The 23,201-nt window shown below is 39.3% G+C and overlaps 1 protein-coding gene and 1 long non-coding RNA gene across 3 annotated transcripts in view; both read right to left on the bottom strand.

Moving 5' to 3' along the window:
- Positions 1-8,642, bottom strand: part of LOC109367410 — a 28,570-nt gene extending 19,928 nt beyond the window's left edge. Inside the window, exon 1 of one of the 2 annotated variants that reach the window (XR_002114528.1) lies at positions 8,539-8,642. This is a non-coding gene — a long non-coding RNA (uncharacterized LOC109367410). Of the gene's footprint in view, positions 1-5,890; positions 6,000-8,538 lie in introns of those variants that run through there. The other variant, XR_002114527.1, reaches the window with a different exon arrangement.
- Positions 8,643-13,570: 4,928 nt separating this feature from the next.
- On the bottom strand, positions 13,571-22,705 carry QDPR (quinoid dihydropteridine reductase). Its single transcript, XM_003205931.4, has 5 exons — positions 22,482-22,705; positions 20,702-20,842; positions 17,841-17,949; positions 16,426-16,509; positions 13,571-14,373 (listed from the first exon to the last, which is right to left on the bottom strand). Exons 1-5 carry the CDS (start codon positions 22,600-22,602, stop codon positions 14,268-14,270), a joined length of 561 nt encoding a protein of 186 aa, XP_003205979.1. The 5' UTR covers positions 22,603-22,705; the 3' UTR covers positions 13,571-14,267.
- Positions 22,706-23,201: the final 496 nt, after the last annotated feature.

Here is a 23,201-nt window from a genome sequence, read left to right as displayed (position 1 = left end):
TCTGCCCGTGTTGCAGCCTAGCTTCACAAAAAAAGTTGCTTAATAGTTATTTGGGAACTATATCATATCTATTGCTTTCGTTTTTATATTTTTAGGGAAAGCTCTGAAAGAAAAAATGTTTTCAGCATTTAGGACTTTCTGTCTTCAACTTCATTTCCCTACACTGACAGCTTTCACAAAGCAAGAGCAAACATATCTCTATGAAGAAAGAATTTTTTCATTTTCCAGGAAGGAAAAGAACCAAATGGGCAACAGAAAAACAAGTGAACAAACTGAGAAATAACAGAACAAACCAGCTCCAGAATCCCCTACTCTCTACATGCGAATACTGACTTATTTCCAATTTCAGAGTTTTGCTTGTCAAAATTCAGATAGAATGTATTTCTGAAGAAAGTATAGACTAGACAAGAATTTAGATCCTATGTCAGTATATAAATCACTATCATTGTTTTCCTCCTACGCCATGAAGGGAGGGGAATCTCACGCTAATGATGATTAATCTTTTAAAACAAAGAAGTAAATATAAATGTATGTGCATGACAAGGCTATCTCAGAATCAATAACTAGCTCAACAGATAAGTTTCAGCACTTCTTGGCAAAAAAAAAAAAAAAAAAGTGGGAATATTTCCATGAATGTTTCTTATAGAAAAACAATATTATTTCAGTCACAAAAAAAAAAAGACAAGTATGTGCAGCTACCTTTCCTGAGTTACTTTCTTACTGTTTTCTGTTTGCTTCCTTTGTTTTATCCTATTGAAATTATTTAGAGAATGCCTGCTTACATGGAGAACAGTGAGCTTACTTCTGTAGCTATAAGAGAACTTCCCTCCTCAAGTATTTTATCATGTCACTATCCAAGACTTCTGTCTCAGACTTGAACTTCTATGAGAGCTTAAAGAAAACTTCTTGCTTTGGTTTGCACCATCAGTGAACTTTCAGCCATGAACTGTTGCTTTGAAATACAGTACATACACCTTAGGTTACATAAATTAAGCTTCCACTTAAAATTTTCCGAGTACCCGATTTGTTTGCCTCTCCACACATCATCAGTGCCACACGATACAAAAATCTATGCCTCGTTTTTGCATCAACAAGGCATACTTATAGGATAACAGTTAGGTTGGTCTGATTGTTGGCAACTGGACAGCACAGTAGCATAACAGAATGCATTCAGCAGCCCCAGCATATTCCTGCCAAAACCAAAGAAAGAGCACAACAGCTTATTTAAGTCACTGGTAGCCATAAAGGTAACAAGGCAATGAAAAAATTGAGTTTCCCTAAAAGCAGTAGTATCCAAGTAGGATTTGACTTCTCCGGATCATTTTGAGAAGGTCTAGAGCCAAAATTGTGTTCATGCAAATACTATGAAGTACAACAAGAAGAAACTGAAGTACAACTAGAATAAAAAAAAATATGAGGTGAATGAAATCACAAAGACTGTTAGGACTCTAAGAAACAAAGAGGAAAAAAAAAAACAAAAAACTAGCCATTCCCAGATAACCAGCCCCATCCTTTCCCACCAAGCAGTTTTATAAAAGATCAGCCTGGGTCAAGGCAGGGAAATACTGTTGCGTGCAATGGGAAGAACCAGAGGCTAGAACCAAGCAGAAGGGCTACTGGTGCTGTCATCTGCATTTCTTTAATTCATTGCATCCTCCAACTGCCTCCTCCTGTCTTCACACTACCACCAGTTCCATTCACCTGCAGAAGCAATGAGCAAGATTTGCAGACTGTTACGTTAAAAGGCTGTTTGTAACAGTGGCTTTGTCACTGGAGCAATTTAATGTCCATTCACATGCTTTAGGATCCTGGTTTGAGGGGGAATTCAGTGTCTGATGCACACACTCAGATGTGAATGATCCAAATTGTTTATTACAAGGTCTCACATCACTTATATTCCTTCACAAGTTTTCTTTTTCTAGCTTTCCCTTCCACCCCTACAACTTTCTCATCCACCTTCACATGTCAACAGAGCATTCTGCAAATCACTCTTCAACCATTCACACAGGATCTTAGCCAATCAGAGCTATGAGACATTTGTTCTTCTTCTAGAGGTGTCCTTCCTTCTCATGCTGTTTATCTTGTTCCACAGCTTCTGCTCTGAACAGTTTTTCTTGTATTCCCACGGGGGAAAACGAAGCCTCAGAGGCTGTGCTAGAGGGCATTTTCACCCTCATAAAACAGGCTCTAATTTACATTTCTCCAAGCGTAACAAGGCTGTGCATGGCAGGGCAAGGAGATGCTGCTGCTGACCTCTTGAGCTATAGATAGGAGCAGTGGTTAAAGAATTACCGACAAAGTAAGAGAGAAGCTCGTAATCTGAAGGCTTAGAGGTAGAGATCTTTGATGTTTTTCACCTGTTATCTAATCATCTGAAGTGAAATTGTTTTTTACATGATTGTAAGCCATCATTCTTAACTCCAGCAAAAGACTTGCTAAATATCAGGTTTTTCTAACAGCAGCTTTTCTCCTCTTCTTTCCTCTGCATCTCATTCCTACCCTCAGAAACCCATCCAGTTAACCACACGGGGCACCAGACATGCACCTGGACTCAACTTTGCTGCTTACTCCACAGGCACGTTGTTCCTCTTATTCATCATATCTTTTGAACCTGTGTTTCATATCCACACACTTCTCTTTTTACCTGCAGAAGAGGTGAAAAATGCCCATTCTTAACAAACAGAGAAGCAGGTGGTAGTAGTGGGAATTTGCCATTTTCAGCTTACAACCTGAATAAAGACTTCTGTGCTGCTGAATTTTCTGTTCTTTTCCCCTACATAGAGGTGTCTGAATTTCTACGTAGGGATGGAAACAGTGGCATTTAGTCCCTGCTTCATACAGCTGCAGATCGCGTGGCTGACAGCTAAATGGCCAAGCCGAAGATCCTTCCTGACGCGGCTGTGGCTTTGGTGTGCCCCAGGACGTAGGGCACTGTCAGCATGCAGTCTTTCCCATCTCCCTCGCCCCCAAGATGCATTTAGATGACGGTGCATTCATGTGACGTGGGAATAGAGTAGGAAAGAGGTTTTGCATCTTACAACGTAAATGATTTTTAATTTGTAATTTCGTGACTCTTGACATCTGCTATCAGACACATATATCGTCCTGTTTTATCCTCAACAGGAGGGCATATGGTAGCCATCTCCACTGCCAGAACTTATCGTCTGTAAACAGCCTTAGTCCTGGCTTACAGAGGTACAAAAGAGACTCCTAAGGAGCAAATGTTGCTTTGTTTGTTTTGATGTAAGAAGCACTGGAAAGCAGAAAGCTCCTAGGATTAGGAAGCCTTGCACCTTGTGTCACACGATTGCAACTTGCAATATTTCTCAGAAATTTAACATGCCCCATCTTGAAGCTAGGTTTATGTTTTGCCCTTCTCTAGTCCCACTGAGATGCCCACTCCAAAAACCTTGTTGTCCTTCGACTTAAGCCTTACTCTAATTTCTGGGCAGCTCAATAGTTAGTTGTAAGTATGCATAATAAACCAAAAATGAAGTCTGTATGTTGCAGCTCACTGTATCCAAGAGCAGACAGTATAGGACATTTAGGGGAAAAAATTAAGCATGAAATACTAAAAGAACAAGAGATGCAAAAACTGTGACAAAAATAGGCATGCTAACTTGAAATGCTCTTTGCAGCTGTAACTGAAATAAAAATTAAGTGAACAAGCAGAATTTCTTCGGTCCTACTCCTTGCTGACCAGTTTAAGCATCTGAGAAACATTGTAGGGAAGAAGATTATAGGTGCATTGTTATTAATTTGTTTTAACTTTTTCTAAGAAAGGAAAGCCCAGTCTGAACCTTGACCTCTGACTCCTGTATTCTTGTCATATCTGGGTTACTTTAAAACCAGTCTGCACTCCAGTCTGAAACATGGAGTGGGTAGAAGTCACAAAGCTGTACTCAGTTTTGTCAGGACCTGTAGGGTCTTCAGGTATAAACAGATACACTTTGAAAAAATGTTTAGGTTGATTTCCTAAACTTAGTGTTGTTTAGATGGGACACTACCAGTGTTAGAATCTGTTTCAAAACACAAGATCTACTTTATCATACACTATCTCACTTAACGAGAAATGCCTGATTAGCCAAAAATTAGTTTCAAGTTCAGTTTCTCCAAAACTGATTTTTCAATGAATGGGAGCATTTGAATAAGAATTCCAAATAATGATAGATTTGGATCTGATAAGATCAGCTTGCAGCAACAAATTGGACGTTTTCATTTTCACTGCACTTGCCGCAAAGCATTTCACAACATCACATTGTTATCAAGCTAGGAGCAATGGAGAACATTCTTCTTAGGACACTAACAAAAACGACAGTTTCATCACCACTGCAAGCACTGATAGCTGCATTCAGAGCCATTCCCTTTGTGATATTTCATTCTGGTTCTGTTATCTGCGTGCCTTCAGAACAGTGGGAAGAACAGAATGCAGGCTGAACTTCATCTCTTACATCCTTAAAATAAAAGAGAGGTTGAGGGAACTGAGAAGCTGAGAGGGGGGTGTTGTCATTAAAATAGGTCTGGAAGTAACAAAACACACAGGAGGAAGAGGGCTATGGTGGAAAATTGTAGAGGTGAATTTATCTTACAGCTCCAGATTGATTGTGGACTTTATCTTCCATTTTCAATGCCTCTTTCCATTAGCCAAATAATTCTTCAGGTACCAGCATCTCAGTCATTTATGGTCATTCCCTCCCTTTCTCTCATTCCTCCTTGCACCTCTAATATCTTCATAGCAATAGTAACTGTTTGGGAAAGCAGGGAAGAAGATGCCAATAGTCAAAAGAACCTCATTTCAATCTCTGTACTGATGTTATAGGTATTCCAACTCCTAATGTGAACAAAAGGATGTGGAATTCAAATACATTTGTTTGCCCTGGGTTCAGGTGGATGAGACACAGCCAGGGGTCATATCACTCACCTACATCATACAAGAGACATGCTCACCACATATTTTTTTGCAGCCTAATACATAGATACTTAAAATTTAATTAAAAAGACTATTTTTACCTTACCTTGATTGCTATGAGCTGAGATGGGCAGAACCTTCTTTTGAAAAGGAAACTTAGATGTTTTTCTAGCAAAAACTGAACGTGCTCAGGCTGGGCAGAATATGTGAACACCAGAAAAATGATAGAAAGGGAGAAAACCTGCTGGGGATTTAGCAAACCTATACTCTCACGACCCAGGCAGAGAACAAAAGCAAAGAACGACCTCAATCTGCAACTTATTATCTGTAACTTATCTTCAAAACCTTTTGTTTCACCATATTTCCTCATTCCCTCTGCTTTAAAAGCTAAAGGCTTTAGTGTGTGATTTAGCCAAATGTAACATAAGGGAACAGCAGTCTCCTACAGTGCAGCTTTCAACACTGAAGTCTATTTTCACAAAAGCATGGCTGCCTTGGAGCTTCTGCACAGAAGATGGGTAGTGAAAGAGTAAGAAACAGAGTTTAAAAAAAAAAATCACATACTTTAGAAAAGATCAAGATATATTGGAATTTGAAGAGAAAATGAGTATGGAAATCTACAGTAAGCACAAGACTCATACTCGTTTTTGTACAGGGGAGAACATTCCCATCAAAACGGCACGCTGTCTTGCTCACACAAACTACAGGTAACTTTGTGTTACTACAAGAGGCAAGTTAACAACATACAATAGCCTTGTTTATTCAGGAAATAAAAATCCAGGGTTATAATGTTCTTTTTAATTGTTACAAGTACATTGCTTCTATCTTCTGTCTGATAATAACTTACTCTGTGAGAGGAACCAACTGTAACACAATGAAAAGCACAGCAACGAAAGCAGAGTAGCAAGGCCCTACAGCAAGTAAGGACATGCTCAAACGCAACAGCTGTGGGCACAGACACAAAGGAAAGAGAGTGCTTACCTTTGGGAAGCTTCAGGTACACAGGTATCAGCAGCGAGATACCTTTGTCTCTACTTCCAATGTTTAAATGAGGTCAGGGAAGGAGTGGATCCTGGCTCAAGCCCTTCCAGTCATTTGGGTGCATTGCTTGCACCACCTGAGCTCCCCTGGGTTGGCCCTGCCTTCCCACCAGGTGCTCAATCACTGCTTCAGGCCACGCTACATCAAGCTATGTGATATTTTCACATTTGTATTAAGAACACATGGAGTCTTGGTTCCTTAACCCAGAAAGAATAAAGACAATAAAACACCTTGTTAAAATTCATGCCTGCTTCATCTGATTCCTAACTCAAAAATCATCTCTTCCAAGCTTTCTTCCCCTTCTTGATCTTGAGTTCAGGATTTTTTTAGATCTTTATATAGAACTTTCTGTATGATGACTATTAACTTTCTCACAAAAATATGCCAGTTACTGCAAGTGCAACCTTAAGCACACTGTTTTTCAATAGGAAAACAGAGGTGTTACACAGCTCAGCTTCTTGTCATACACTGGTGTTTGGAGCTCATACTTCTAACTTTGATTTGAAGATTAGCCCCCTTCTTCCTCATATCTTTGTTCGATTTTCTCAGTTCTGTTATCTGCTTTACCCTAGTATGCAGTATCACCACCACCTCCTTGTACTACTCACATTTGTTCTGCATTAGAATAAGCTGTGCTTTAATGTACTCATGTTAGGCCACCCACACCAGAGACCTTCTGTTGTAAGCAGTTTCACTTTGCCCAGCAACCCAAAGCAACCTACAATCACAGTGGTTGGAATCACGTCTCACATAAAATGTTTTTGAATAAGATTAAAAAAAAAAAAAAGTTAATGGAACAAAGAATAATAGGTTTAACAATAAGCAAGTGGAACAAAACTACTTAAGATCACTCCCTTTTTTGCCTGCTGAACTTAAAAATTACCCTGTAAGTGCCACCCTCAGTGAAAATCATTAAGCAGAAAAAAAATAGACCTCTAAACACTAAGAATTTTCCTAATCACAGCATGTTTATCTGCATTCAGTCTCTGCATGAAACTCAGAATGCAGCAGTGCGCAAAGCAACTGCTCTGTTCTAGTCTGTTCCCCATTGAACAGATGAAATTAATGATTTTAACTATGGAACATAACTCATATCTGTTACAGTGTTCAGAAGTTCGCTTTCCAGAAGGTGTCCGTCCAAGTCACTTTATTGTAGCTGCTGCAACAGCTGTTTGCAAATGGGAAGTATCAACTGGAACCACTTAACTCCAGATCCAGAAGAACATGAGGTGCCCTCTCTCATTGGAAGTCCAGTGTTTTTGGTCATTTGCTAACTGGAAGGAAGTAATTTGCCAAAGTGCAGTGGTTCTGGCATGTTAGTAACTCAGAGTTTGATGGCTGGACTTGCCAAGTCCAGCCCAAATGAGTCTATGATTTTAAGTACGAGAAATAACAAGAAAATACTCACTTGAAAATTCAGCCCACACTGAAACTGAAGCGTGAGCATTTCAAGAGTGACAATTTCTTTTTTTTTTTTTGAGTTTTTGAGTTTTTCAAATTGAAACAGCATTTCAAAAGATATCAGATATCAGACATTCACAAGGAAGTTATTACCATGCCTGAGAACTCCACTTCTCTGCTCTCAAAGACTCTCTCACCACCCTGGTGACACTGGCCTACAGTCACAGCTGCAGCCATCCAAGTGCCTCCACACACGGTTTGCATCACCTGGTGGACTGGAGCCAACACTGTATTGCACTTGCTGATAAACAGTAAGAAAAAGCGTTGTGAGAGAATACATAACTGCATGCCTACTGCACATGTGCTTTCCTCTCCATATACCTTCCACGTGATGTTCAGATCCTTTATCCAGCATTCAAAAATATTTCTGCGTGATGTGTGACTCACACCCTTCCCTGCACTGACTCATCAAGGACAGCAATGCCATGCACCAATAACATGGTGCATATACCCCAAGCCCCATTTCATCTTTAACTCACCCTCTGACCAGAAGAAAAAACTCAATAAAAACTCATCTTGCTGGTTCCTCATGGGGCTCCCAAAGCCTCCCTGCCTCTGCAGCAAGGAGGGATACAGAGCAGTGCAGCACGGCAGCCATATTAGGGAGCTGGCTAGGGCAGGCCACAACCCCTTCCAGCCAGCTCAAGCACTGCTGGAAACAAATCTCCAGGCCCAAACCTTGTTAAGAAAGATCCTGGTAGCAACCTCCCCCAGAGGGGATGTCAAAATTGAACGCAGGTTTTCACAAAGAGAACTGCTGCCTCAGCACCTGAGGGGCTGCTACTGCCCTGTGTAGGAAAGAGGCAGCTGTGAGGGGAGTGCAGCTGTGGCCCTGATAGTGCACTCAACAAATCTGGGCTGAGAGAGTGTAGCAGCAAAAACAGGAAGGCTGAGACTGGGGGGGACACACATTTTCATGCTTCTGTGTAGCATCATATTGCTAATAGCATGATCTCCACACTCACAAACTCCACAGATTGTGTTAAGGTTAGTGAGATAACACTTTGGTTGAAGATGGGCCTGCAAACAAGAAGTTTGGGGGGTTTTGGAATAAGAAACAAAAGTTGTTACTCATAAAAATTAAAGCCATTTTTTCAGGTAATGTGCATAAAGTAATCCTTTTCTACCTGCCGGATGATCTACTTCATTAGTGCAGTGTACACACAAGGCTACTATTGCAGCCTTTCAGTATCTAAAGGAGTGCTGTAAGAAAGGAAATAGACTCTTTAGCAAGATCTGTTGTGATAGGACAAGGGGAAATTGTTTCAAACTCAAAGAGATTTTGATTGGCTATAAGGAAAATGTTTTTTCCTTAAAGGGAGATAGTGAAAGACTGGCATGGGCTGCCTAGAGAGGTGGTGGTTACCCTGTTCCTGAAGGCACACAAGGTCAGGCTGAGTAGGGCTCTGAGCAACTTATCTGTTTGTGGGTGTCCCCATTCATTGCAGGGGATTTGGATGAGGTGGCAATTAAGGGTCCCTTCCAACACATACAAATCTTTGATAAGAGCATATGCTCTTCTTGGCATTTATTTTAGGTGTATATGGCTGTTCCCTGATGTAACACAGATGTATGTGACTAGCAGCTGGCATTTTTAAGAGTCTGGTCACTCTTCATGTGGAGAACACAGGAAAAAAAAAAAAACTGGGAGTCTGAGCATGCAAGAATGAGCTCCATAATCTGGAAAATATGCTTACTTGGAGGTCAAAGAAGTCCCTTTCTTCCATGTGGTGTTTGTGTACAGTCTTATATGAAAAAACTAACTTTCATGTTACATTGTGTGGATCAAGCATCTTGAGTGGGCTGCATTTCTGTTACTCAGCCACACCTTGCTGAGAATTTCAACTTCTAGTATTGTGATTGTGAAGAGAGAATTGTGTTTCATTCTTACATCCTTGTTTTCATCTGTGGATCTCAAAGTACTTTAAAATCATCTTTTATATATCTGGGAGATAAGAGGACAGATACAGATGTAAAGATGTGTTTGAAGTCTTCCTGCAGACCAGTAGCCAGAGCAGGAACAGAATTGAGGGACTCCAGTCTCTGGATATCCTTCTCATTTGTAAGAATTCTGAAGTACCTATTTAGTAACTGTATTTAAGAGGAAATTCATAGACAAAAAGTACTATGATTAGCAGTGTAGTTCGTTTATCTACATGAGACACTGAATAATGAACATCCAACTATAGAAATGGCAGTTATATGACTTGCTACTTTTTTTTTTTAATCTTATCTATTCTTTCATTCCACAGGTAAAGGAGTTAAAACTTTTACATTTAAAACTGTATACTAATTAACTGCTTTTTGTATGCAAGTTCCATCTGTTTAACACTGGTCTTGTGTGAAAAGAAGTCAGATTTAGGGAATAAGGAGATAAATAGGAAATTCCATGGCTTCTTATAATCTTTAAGCCCAGCACAGGATTTTAACACTCCCTTTCTCCTCCTCTTGTGTTCAAGCCCTTAAAGCTATGTATCAGGAATATTAACTGACAATGCACTTGCTGATAACATATCAACAGTAATGCTCCACTCTGATGTGGGACCCCTTTCACAGCTTCGGCTTCTTGTCTGTCTTTTGGAGACAGAAGAACAGCAATCACTAAGGATTTTTCTGTTTGCTTTGTTTTTAAACAGAAGGAATGGTTTTCAGAATTTCTGGATGCAGGACATGTAATGTTCTTACTTGTACTGAAGTGTACAGAAGGCCATGATGTTTGGGCAATAAAGCAAGAAAGGAAGATGAGCCCCTCAATAGAGACTGTGGCACTATTAATATCCTGTCAAAAAGAACGTGTTGCATGTTCAGTAAAGAAATATCCTCAATATATTGGAAGTTTCTGCCCTCTACTGGCATTCTTGAAGATCAGTCTCAACCCAGCTGTGGGAGTCTGTGATGATAACCCAGAAGGGTCATCACAGACAGTGATGGAGACCGGCTGTGTTTATGAAGCAAATCCTTTAAAGCGTGGTGCTTCAGGAAGTGTAGGAATGACGGTGTCTGACAGGGATCTAAATCTCAGCTGACACTTGTACTGACTTCTGCACTGCTTTTCAGATGTCTGTCTACTTTTCTCACATTGTTCAGCACCACAAAGGTTAGACTGATGCATCTCCACATACTATTATAGTCCCCATCTGTTTTTTTCCAGGCAGCCATTGAAGGGAAGAACAAATACAAAAATAAGTGCTACTTTTTGTTAAGGTGGGGGTTTCCGTTTTTCCATTTCACTACTGGAAGGAAAAGAAAAAGTGCTTGTTTAGTATAATGAATATAATGATTTCACTGTGCAATTTTAGGTTAGTTTAGAACTGCACCTGCTAACTCACTCAGATACCATCATATTCAGAAAACATTTCATGATGTTGAGGGGGGATCATTTCTTTGTGTGCAAAGCATAATTTAAAATTTTCATTTTGTGGCAATTGTTGTTAGCCAATTTGCAGAAAGCTAATTTTCTCATAAAAATACACCTTTGAAAAACTAGCTAAATCTGTTGATAAGTGAATTCTAACTGTTCTTTATCACTGACTGACTTCATAGAGAAACATGAAAACATTTCAGATGCAGCCCTGCAGTGATCCAAAGCTTCTGTAAAGCAACTGGTCTGTACATGGATCATGCTTCACAAGATGGAGGGCTCAGCCTGAACAGCAGCTTAAGTTCTCACCCTCTCATGCTAGAAATGTTTAAAACAGCTCATTATCCAGTATTCTCAGATACTTTGATTTTCAGTGATACTCTTCCATACAATCTTATTTTGCATTTGTGCTTTATTAAAATTAATATTTTCTAAATCAGTAAGAGAAAAATATTTACGTAGATTGGACCTGTCCCTGCTGTCGAGGAATTCAGGAGAAGGTGTATTTTAAGAGGCATATCTATACCCAGTGCTACTGTGTCAAAGCTTGCTGCAATTCAGAGTAACAGCACCTATGTATACATGAAGGTACCATGTAATTGCATCACCTTTTTAAAGGCATTTTGGCTCAGGTCTGTAAACATTCTTTTTCTGAGAACAAGGAGTAGATTGCTACATCTGTAGAACAAGAATGAAGAGGCTTAGAGCATAAGAGCAGGACTGATCTGCATGGTATTATTTGGGCTTTACTTTTCCCCACTTCTTCAGTAAGTATTATTATGCATCTTCAGAAGATTTTATAAAAAAAGTGCCTTACTAAACTGGCTCTATGCTCTATGTTCAAAAATTCACATGACACCAGTTGTGTTATGCTAAATAGAAAACTGGTATATTAATCTGCTTAATACAAGCATTTCAGTTAGCATATTTCACCACTCTCCCATTGCTACAGCCAACATACTGTATTTTCCTATTAGATGTATCACCACTTCTTACCCAGCGCAAGCTGAGTGAGGACACCGAGGTGGAAACCTTTTGTACAACAGGCGTTTTCTACCATTCCTCTCCCTTCAAGCAAGAGTGAAAGAAGGGAAGGTCTGTTGCAGATGTGCCTGTTGTTACATTCACATTCAAAAAGGATTTATTGCATCTCATGAGCTTACACAGATAATCGTACAGTAACTAGGACCTCTCCTTTAATTAGCTAGGCAAGAAAGCAGTACACGTAGCTGGTTCAGTGCCGGATGGATTCAGGGGTCTGCACTGGAAGCTCCAGGGTCTAGTAACACTTCATTTTCAACACTATTCTGACACAGCTGTTCATCTTCTAGATCCATGCTGGTGCATTCATACACCTTGATGTGGGGGAGAGACAACTGATGGGTTACCTTCCCACAGGCTTAGCAACCCTCTCCCTAGCATAGCGTACACAACACTCATTTTCCAAGCTCTGACACTGGCAAAGCATACCTGAAGCAGCTGAGTGTAAACAACAGATTTGCTCCAGGTTTTCCTATCAAGACTACCAGATCTTTCCAGTGGAGAAGAAAATAATCTATGCAATGGATCCTATATCATTTTCTTTTTTGATATTTTGATCTCTTCAGCAAAACAAGACAATTTCCATCTCTCCCCCTGTATAATCTCAGGTTTATTTAGAATGTTAAAGTTCTATTGCCACATGGCAAAAGCCATTGCCTTTTTTCACCAGGTTAATAACAACATTAAGGAAAAGGTATGCGTTTGTAATTCAAAGACGCTTGAAGAGCCCTTGTAGCCTCTAGCAAATAAAAGATTCTCTCTTCATGTCTTAAGTCCCGTTCACTGCATTACCATCTCCTCTCACAGCACGTTCTACAAAAACACCTGAGCCCAGCTGTGTTTCCAATTCAAGAGTTTGATCTGTTCTTTGGGGGAACTTCTGAGACCCAATTCAATAAATTTGCAAGAAGGCAACACAAGCAAATTGAAAGCAACTTGGAAATTTAGCTAGCTTGGCAAAGGGAAGCTTTCAAATGATGTAAGTGTGTAGTATGATAACTCTTCAGTTTTCCAGAATAGTATCTAACACCTTATGTTTCATTCTTCATCAGTGCCTTGCCAGTTTTATCTGCTCTCTGAGCCTGAAGAAATTGCAAGTCAAACAGAATGGTTGCTAGTCATCCAGTTAAGACCAAAAGCATCTTCATAATTTGACAGTTCTTGACTGATTTGACAGGACATCAGATTTCCCCTCCATGCTATCCAGAGAAGCAAAAGGAGTAAAAGAACTGTCATACAATAAGAGGCAATCACACAGCCATCCGATCTGCTGAAACGGGCATGGACACGTGTAAGTTTTTTCTGTTGGGAAGTGGAGAAAGGTTTCCTGACAGTAGATCTATGCTCAACACAATGCAGAAGGCAATAAATAAATAAACACTTTTTTTTAAGCACATAGATAGAATCTGATACAACTTCGTGTGTTCATTTTTCAAGATGTTCCCAAAAAAAACTTAATGTTGGTTCCATGAAAGCCTGTGCTCAGAAGCAGCAACACTTTCATTCTGCAAACTGTATTCCCACATAATGTAGCTGGATTAAAGAACACATTTACTCCATCTGAAAGCCTGCCCCTATGTATGATTAGCAGACCTTCTGCATCCCTACTACATCATACACAAGCCTACTTTATGCAGCATGATCAGAAGGAAGCAAGACAAATACGAATTTCTTTGCCATTTCTAAACTGTAAATTCAGCTAACAAATTGATCAAAATATTATAAATGTTTGGATTACAGGGACAGAGACAGTTCAATATGTAAAACAATATACATTTATTTAGCACAAAATATTCATGTTCAAATAGAAGTGTACACTTTTTCCTAGTATTTATGTACTAACACAAAGGCATTTGGCAAAACCGCTGTTTTATCCTACAACTGTAGGCCTGATAGCAATTTATAAACTGTAAGGCAAATTAGGAACTCCTTCTCAAGTTAGTAATCCCTATACAGTTCCATTAACTCCAGCAGAACATATAGAAGAAAAGTGTTAGAAGACTAGGACATACGATGACAGTGTTTCCTATAATTACAGCCAACATAATAGCAGGGGTAGAGCTATATTCCCAGACAGAGAAAGAAAAGACAACTGACAGATTCACAGTAAGTTGCTGGAAGGGCTGACTGAGAAAAGTATCCAACCATTACATATGAGATTACACAACATTAATGCAATTCCCATTTCAGAGAAATGACCATATAATGCTCAGGATTTAGGACGTCTACAGACTCCAAAGCCTGCAGCTTCAATTCAGAGACAAATGCATGATACTTTCTGGTAAATAAGCGCAGATAGCTCACAATGGACAGCACAAAATACTACTTGAAATTTGATTCCAATAATGACATCGTTACAATCACTGGATACAGACGGCCACTCAAATTATGCTGGCAGACAGACTTTCCATAGCTTCTCCTTTGCTGAAGTTCCACTGTCTTAAGCATCCGACATCAAAGATGTGCTGGAACGAGTTCAGTCTTCCCTCGTGCAGTTATCACCTGGATTAGACTCCCTGAGTTTGGTCGATTCTTTCCTGTTATCCAGTCATAAAAGGTTCTATTTTTAAATAAACAGATAAAATAGGATGGGGAGGACAAAAATAAATAAAAATTCCATCAGACACATCGACAGGAAGTATAAAATAAAGGCCCAATTATTTTCCTTTTTTTTTCTGCCCCCCTGTAGCAATTTCTACATTACATCAAACGCTGCCAACGTGATCATCACATTCAGAACTTCAGTCAGATGGGGATTTGGAGAAATCAGAAGCCCTATAGAGCACACACGGGATTTTCAGAACACCTCAAAGGAAAAGGCCAGGTGTTTAAAATATCAAAGGTTTGCCCAAGTTGAAAAAGTAAATACACTGAAAGAGAGAGGAAGGAGCTATATCAGTTGCCTTTATAGCATACATCATAAACACAGACTTATGGCTAAAATAGGATTGGTAAACCTTGGAGCTATTAAAAGTTACAGGTTAAATGATTGTTTTTCGTCCCCATATCTCTGTATTCTATTTCTATTCTCTCCTCATACATCCCTTACTTTTCAGCCTACGCAAGTACCCTTTCTTTTCAAGTTCTTCTTTCTTAACCCATTATTCTGCCAATAGGGTGTCTTAATTGTGAAGAGAAGTCTTAGCAGAAGCACAGAAAGTTTAAGATATCCAAAATATGCCAAGTAAGATGGGCTCATTCTGACAGCACACCAGAGCACTGCTTAACAAAATTAATAAAAAATATATTTTTCAGGTCTATCAACCTTTCTGTCATTGCAGACTTAGTAGCTACCACTCTGGAACATGCTGCCACCTGACAGAGTAGTTTCCAGGATACAGCAAACCTCAAAATGCAAACACGATATGAGAAACATCCTTCCTGAGATGGAAATGTTACCAATGTTTAACACCACTGGGATTATTCTCTCCAACACCAGTGAAACTGTCAGTTTTCAAAGCTAGATTTAAAGTTAAGAGAATTAGAAGCTAAAAAAAGCAGAACATTCAACCTAATTGTCCCACAAGGAAAATGATCTTTAGAAGTTAACAGTTAATTTGTGCATAGACAGATGTTAGGGCTTTTACAATACAGAACCTTTTTTTGAACATTTTTAAACTAAGTGAAATCAAGTGGTTGGACCCTTGTAAATAGCCACATTGAACAGCTGCACGGACTGCTTGCACCAAAAACTATTTTCCACTTTGACATGCAACTGAAAAAAAAAAAAATCACATCATGAAGAAATCAAATGTCAACACTAAACTACTCTCTGAGCAATCAGCAGAAGGTGATAAGGTGAATGTTATTTCAGTGTCAGTTTTAAAAGCTTTTAAATTTGTAAGAGTAAAGACATTTTGTCGTCTACAGTGTGTGAAGGCAGATATATCTGTCCTCAAAAAGGCAAGACAACTGCGTCCGTGCTTTTCTGCTTTTATGTGACCAACCTCAGCAGAATCTTTGCTAGTCCCCATTTCCTCACAGAAGGCAGTACTTACATACCCTCTCTGAGAGCAAATAGACACAGTAAGTCTTTTAGTCTCAGCCTGTTGTCCAATAAGCTACAGCTGAAATTTCTGCATTTTGCAACATTATGCAGGACAAGCCTTTGTGGATAACAGAAGAAACAAACAAACAAACAAAAAAAAAAAAAACAAGAAAACCTCTGACTGAATTATGCTAAACAAAACTAGGAATTTTTCCAGCTTTAAGAAGTGGATTAACACACCAGAGATTGGGCAATAAAAAATATCAAAACAAATAAACAACGTCAAAGTTTACATGCTTATTTGCAGTTTACCTTTAAGCTAAACTACTGACTCCTGCATCTGCAATTTAATTTGTCTAGAGCCTTTTACTCTGGATTTCAACTGCTTAAGGCCATCTTATCATTGTAACTGATGTAGAGATGCTGAAGTTGATGGAGCTGGGCTAATTTTTTCCTTTTTAGAAGTTTGCACAGTAGGCCCAACGTCATCTGGAGATCTATAGAATCAGGGAAATTATGGGAAAAAAGGCCCAAATCCATGACAGCCATTTAGAAAGAGCAGGCAGGAAAATGAAACAGCAAAAGTGACAGTAAGAATTGCTTAGTTATCACACGCATACTCACTCAGCAATGAATTCTAAGGATGTCCAAGAGCTGAAATCAGCATCAGGCATTGATTTCCTGTTCGCTGGTGTATCCAAGGTAACTCTGTGATTAAAACAAGGTAAACCTTGATTTATTCATCATGTTTCTGATAAGAGCCACCTGCTTCTTTTCATTGCTGTAACATATGCTTGAATTTTATACCATGCAGTACAGATCTCCCTTGTTTTCTCTACACGTTAACAGCATATAACTATCAGTTTCAATGTACATCAAAGGCTAGAGCCTATAACCCCTTAGCTCCCTGCCTTGCTGATGACATCCAGCCCACCAGGCCTATCACTTAGCACACAGCTGCCTCCCAGCCTCTCTCATGCAGACAGTCTGTAGCACTAATATTCTTGCCCATGTGTGTCACACAGCACGTGCCCTACCACTATTGCCCTCAATCTCTGCACTTGCAGCTCGCTCAACTGAGTGCGTAGGACCAATACGTTTTGACTTTGATGATATTAAAGGCTGAAGTCTTCAGAACTGTCTTACTGCTATGCTGTTGACAATGCAGAATATAATTACTCCCAAGAACTCACTGAAGCATAGAGTTTTGCATGAGACCCGTGCAAATCCAGAATGGCCAAAAGTGCAGTGTTCTTGGTGTCTGCCTGTCTGCAAAGCTCTGTAGAACACTGCATTAGTGATCCTAGCACTCTCAGAGCTGTTGCTTTCTGACCTGAAGGAGTGTGTATAACAGTAAATGTACGAGGAAAACATGCAGCTAGATTTTGGGCAACATTCCAAATAGCCAATACAGAACTGTTTAGTCTTAAGTTTTGGCTCCAGGTATGGACCTGGCAAGATAAATAATTCTTGCAGCAATACCAATGGACTTTGATATGGTGAAGACCTACCGGTCCACTCATTTTTACTAACTTTTCTCAAAGCATCAAAAAGATAGCTATGACAGGCAAATACAAGCTAGATTTCTATTTCTTGCAGAACCTCAAAGTGACTAATTTTTACTGATCAATCCCAGGTGCTTCTGTTGAAAATTTTCATATCTTCATCCAAGCAAAAACTCGTCCAGTAATCCTTTCTTTGCTATAACCACACAACTAAGTCTAAAATTGCCTGAACAGTCCTTCTCATCTTCTGACTGTACTGAAAAAGTTACATGTTAATAGCTGGCTACTGTTAGAATGTTTAAAGCTGAATCAGATTTTAACCCTAACACCCACTACTATTTTGCACAGCAACAGAAAAAAAAGTTACTCACTGTTAGGACAACTTTTGCGCACTGCTACTTTCAGATGTTCAAGACACTTCTCAGTCTAAGCTATTGGAGTAGCGTGGACAGGACATCACAACCACACCAGTGGAACACTAGGTTACAGCAGTAATAAAACAATGCAGGCAGAGGTAACTATTCAAGCACTTACGGTAAAATAGCAACAGCAGCAGAGCCAGATGGCAAGCCGCTATTGGCACCAGCCAAGCTCTGACACAGCTGGTGCACTGCTCCTTTAGCCATGCCATAGCCAACCATCCCTAGCAACAAAAAAAAAAAAAACAGGGAAACTAAAGCACAGTTCTCAATATCATCAGTAGTATGACACAAACTCACATTATTTAATTAATGGTAAGTTTTAAATCACCATAGCCAGAACAGAATCAGATTTAAAACATAAAGAAATATAATTAAAGAAAAAATAACATTTGAATTTACAAAAAGAAAAGCAAACCCAAACAAAATCCTAATAGGCATCCAGGAACAATAAAAAAAGCTTTGAGCATTACAGAACTGACAAACACTGCTTTCAATATATTTAATTAACACTTCAGAACATACCCTGAAGGACCAACAGAGTTAACCTTACTAGTTAAGTTTTGTTGTTTTCTAAGTGTGAAGAGACTCAGTGACTTTAATCAAGCAATCACCTGTTAGTTTTGAGCACAAGATTGAAGTATTTACAGGTCTGGACCTGAGCAGATACAGCACACTTCTCTCCAGAACAGTAATTCATTGCAGCAGCATCCTAATTCTAACAGGCCCTCTGGAGAAAGCTACAAAAAACTAACAAGCAGAAAACCCAGACCTGGCAGAAAGCAACTAAACAACCTGCATGTAAATCCAGCTTCTTTGGGAGAAAAGGCGGCTGCGGGGTGACCTCATTGCAGCATTTCAATACCTAAAGGGAGTCTACAAACACAAGGGGAATCAACTCTTTACAAGGGTAGAGGTAGATAACTGCAGGACAAGGGGGAATGGTTTTAAGTTGAGGGAGGGGAGATTTAGGTTGGATGTCAGGGGGAAATTCTTTACAGAGAGAGTGGTGAGGTGCTGGAACAGGCTGCCCAGAGAGGCTGTGGATGCCCTGTCCCTGGAGGTGTTCAAGGCAGATTGGATGGGGCCCTGGGCAGCCTGGTCTAGTGTTAAATGGAGAGGTTGATGGCCCTGCATGTGGCAGGGGGGTTGGGGATTCATGATCCTTGAGGTCCCTTCCGACCCTGGCCATTCTGTGATTCTGTTGGAGCACTGCTGCTTTTTAGACAGCCAGTACTCAGCAGTGGAAGATGTATGGGAATGGGAGCATGCAGCGTACTGCTCAAGTACAAGAGCTGGACAATCAAGGTGCTCCAGATCTCATCTCTTTCATGGTACACGTCTGCCAAGCAGCCTAGACATGATTAAGCACATAGGAAAAAGATAAATGTATTCTGTCTACTCCAACTGGATGACTTTCCACATCTTTGTACAATACCTGAGGAAGCATTCTGCAATGAAGGTATAAAGATAATTTTGCATTACATAAATGTTTCTGCTATATTCAATTAGATATACTGTATAATATCCACATTTATTAGGAGGAATCACTCTTAGCAATAGCTACCTCATTTTATTTTACTGTAAAATCTATCATATTCCCCTCTTCTGTAAACCAAATACCAAGTCTTCTTAAACCTTTTCTATGTTTCTTAGCCATCACTGTTGAACTACTTACTGTAGCTATTGTATTATTTTCAGTTTTCTTCAATTTGCATTGAATGAGTCAACATTTTCACACAGAAAAAGAAAAATCACAGGAAGAGCAAACAAGAAAAAGAGGATTCCTTCCTTAGTGGCTGGAAACAACAAGCCAGCAAGTCATATTTGCAAAAGTTGAGTAACAATTCTTTCCCAATTCTTCCTGAAGTTAATAAGCTGCATGTGTTTGCCCAAAGCACTGCTGTTTTTATTTTTTATTATTATTATTTTTTTTTAATCCAGACTCATTGAAAACTGTTAGTCGAAAACATGAAAGCAAATCACTGATTCTTCTGTTGTGGTCCCTACCTCCCAAAAAGAACCAAAAGACATTATGAAAGTTTGCCAAAGTTCACAAGATTTCATTTGTAGATGGTCAGTCAATAGTAGACAGTAAATTATGCATCTGCTTATACACATAAAATAAGCCTTTTATCTTCAGACCATACCAGATGCAGCTGTAAACTTAGAAAGTAAATCATTAACTAGAAAACACAGCTTATTTCTCCTGAACCACTTTAGATGTGGCTTTCAGGAATATTCATTAATTTTATAATGTGCTTTACAGCGTTAGTAGCCATGTCTCATCAAAGTATTGTTAAGTCACACAAGTAAATTGGGAAATGAAATAAAAGCATTTGTCTCAAAAAACTTTCCTTGCCTGTGGACTTGTGTGCCTTTTTCTTTTAAATTGTTCCCAGATTTCTTTCCCCATGCAGATGGGAGTGAGATTTAAAAAAAAAAAAAACTTAGAAAAGTTTGTTCTAAATAAGTTGGAGGGCGAAGCTAAAGGTCAACAAGCTTATCTGCGCCTGAAGCGAATGGACTGGAATCAGAACACAAACAGGACAAGCACATTTAATAGAATCAGCTGAGTCATCACTAGCAGAAAAACTGGGCAGCGAGGGACTTTACTTTTTAGAAAGCAAATAAGAGATTTAACTTCATTTAAGCACTACGCTTACAGCTTGCTGTGTACTTTTATTCTTCACTATTTTCCAAATTATTTTTTACTGTATTCTATATTAGCCAAGTTCATTTCACCAATGCATATCAACTACTAACTAAATACTGATTCTGTTTGTGCTCCAGCTTCAAGAAATTCAGTGTTGCCACCTGTAAAATTACCTTAAGTATTTCAGCAGCAATTTTCCATTTGTAATGGATGTTAAGAAACTGGCAAGTGAAACTACTCTTCATGAACAACACTGCTCAGATTAACACAGAGGTATCACTACTCATGTCTCAGCAGTACCATACACGACGGCATTTTACCTGGAGTTCCAGATAAAGCAGCTTGAGCTCCTGTCAAAGTCAAGAGACCTCCTTCTTTCAGATGTTTTGTGGCTAGGTGACTGGAAATAGTGGATGTCCAAACACTTTGTTTCCACATCAGATCACAGTTCTTGTACAAAGCTGATTAGAAACATAATTAGTTACAGTAACCATAAGAAAAAAGATCCCTAATTCTGGTTTCCTTCCTATCACACATAGTGCAACAGTACTACACAAAGTATTATAATGATATGCTTTCAATTATTTTTCACTTACACATTGAGTAAAATACCAATTTATATCTTTTACATCTCTGGGTGTCAAACCCCAGCTCTACAGCATGTATTCTAGGCAATTACCTGCTTTCTATCAAAAATAAAAATACAATATATAAACATTGGATGGTTCCACTAGCTCCCCATTAATGCTTATACTCAGTTCAAAGACTTCCAAATTTTTCAGATTTTTGTAAGGGCTGCTTTCATCTATGTCAAGGATCTGAAAATTCACACACTAGTTCCTTCTCACTCTGTAGCAGCATGATCTCTCTTTCCATAACTTCCCTGCTGGCTGCATACAGTTACCTCCACTAGAATGCAGAAAGAAGACTCCAAGAGATAAAAGAGTTAAACAAAAATATTTCTTATCACCAGATTATGTCACAAATCAAGAACAACACATGTGAAAGTAATCTGTTGGTATAAATGTACTAATCTATTAATCTGTACTATACCAAGTGTGCAGCCTAGTGCCTCTATATACCAGAGAGCAAATTCTACTACAGCAGCCCATTAGGACCAGGGAGAACACCCGTAACTTCACAAGAAAGCAAAATTTAAGCACTCGTCATTGTTTTTTCTCCTTTCCATACAGGTATTGCAAAAATGACTAGCCACCATTCAGGAAGAATCCTTTTCAGAACACAGCACAGAACAAGCATGAGCAACTCAGTGAGATAAGCTGACCACTTGATTCCAAGATACCCTGCTATACCACCAGAAGAATTACTATAAATCAGGGTTATGACCAACCACCCTATTTCCAATACTGTCCATATTTATTACAATCCAATATGATGTAATTGTGGAAATGCATTCACTTTGATTAAACTGTGCATGCCTTCTCAGATTCTCTTCATAGGTGAAAATTTTGCCTATAATGTCTGAGCTGAGAAACGGGAGGAAAATATATTTTAACAGATTTACTCCATACAGAAAGCAAGGCGCTTTTCCTACTGTTACTATTGTTCTCTATACTTGTAGGAAAAGTACAAAATTACCCTCTGAATATTACATGTTTGAAAGCTTTGTAAATCTATGGACTTTTTTTGTCCTCTAGAGTAGTCTTGAGTTGTTATCAGCTCTGGATTATACAGTAACAGCTCAGAGAGCTGCAGCATGCAACTGCAGCTTTATCAGTAACGTAGTGAAGTGGGCAACAACACTGATGTTCTGCTCAGCCGCTGTCTTATGGAAGCTGCCTGCCTTGTCAAAAGTTAGTTCACAGATAATAATACTGCACTCCTTTATATGGTGCATCAAGATTTACCAGTAGAAAATGGTGCATTAAAAAACTCTTCTGAGAACAGTGAAAATGTAACAGGCCCCAGTAATTCAGAAATGAGCTAAGATGCATTGTGATTGAGCTCTTCTGTACTGTTAGGCTAACATCCTCCTTCCAGACTCTGGAAGAAAGATGATCTCAAAGACTTTTATAACAATGATTTTTAACAATTCCTCTGAGATTTCATTCCTATATAAACTGACATGCACAGGCTTACATTTAGCTTTGGCACTGCCTCCAGCCCATCCTCCTGCTACACATAAGATCGCATCCACCTTTTCTTCACCGAGCAGCTTTCCAATCTCTGCTGTCACCTTCAAAACACAGAATAAAAACATTCTGAAGCCACTGGACTGTTAAGATAAAGGAGTAAATACCAATGTAAAGAAGTAAATATCAAGATTGCTTTAAAGTTACTCAACTATGTAACTAGAGGAGAAAAATACAACACAAAGCGATTTAAACAACTGCAGAAAATTAAAAGGATCCATTATCTCAGAATAACCACATAACTAAAGATGACAGATCATACAGTGTGTGATGTCACTGGAAGTAACTGATTTGAGCAGGATCAAGAGATCCAACCCTTACCTACATCATAAACCATCTTTTTTAATTATTATTAACCATTTCTTTTTGAAGGTACCTCTCTGCATACTGTCCCGTTTAAACACACGGGACAAAAAGCTCCAGATCTGCACAGAGCCGCTTCCACAACAATTCTGATGACAGCGCAAGGAACAACTGAATATTTGCCTTCTCACTGCTCCTGCCTTAACCACACGAACCGTGCATCGCACCACTGCACCCGAGACTTATGGATACACAGCACCTTTTCCTCCACGACCGGTAATGCGATTGGTTATAATTCCTGCGCCGCGAGGAAATGGGACCCCATTGCAGCCCGCAACCGCGGCACCGTCCCCGCGCTCCCACC

This window comes from Meleagris gallopavo, chromosome 4, assembly GCF_000146605.3.
Source record: "Meleagris gallopavo isolate NT-WF06-2002-E0010 breed Aviagen turkey brand Nicholas breeding stock chromosome 4, Turkey_5.1, whole genome shotgun sequence".
Taxonomy (NCBI): domain Eukaryota; kingdom Metazoa; phylum Chordata; class Aves; order Galliformes; family Phasianidae; genus Meleagris; species Meleagris gallopavo.
The sequence above is the reverse complement of the archived record's forward strand: the minus strand, read 5'-3'. Positions and strand labels throughout refer to the sequence as shown.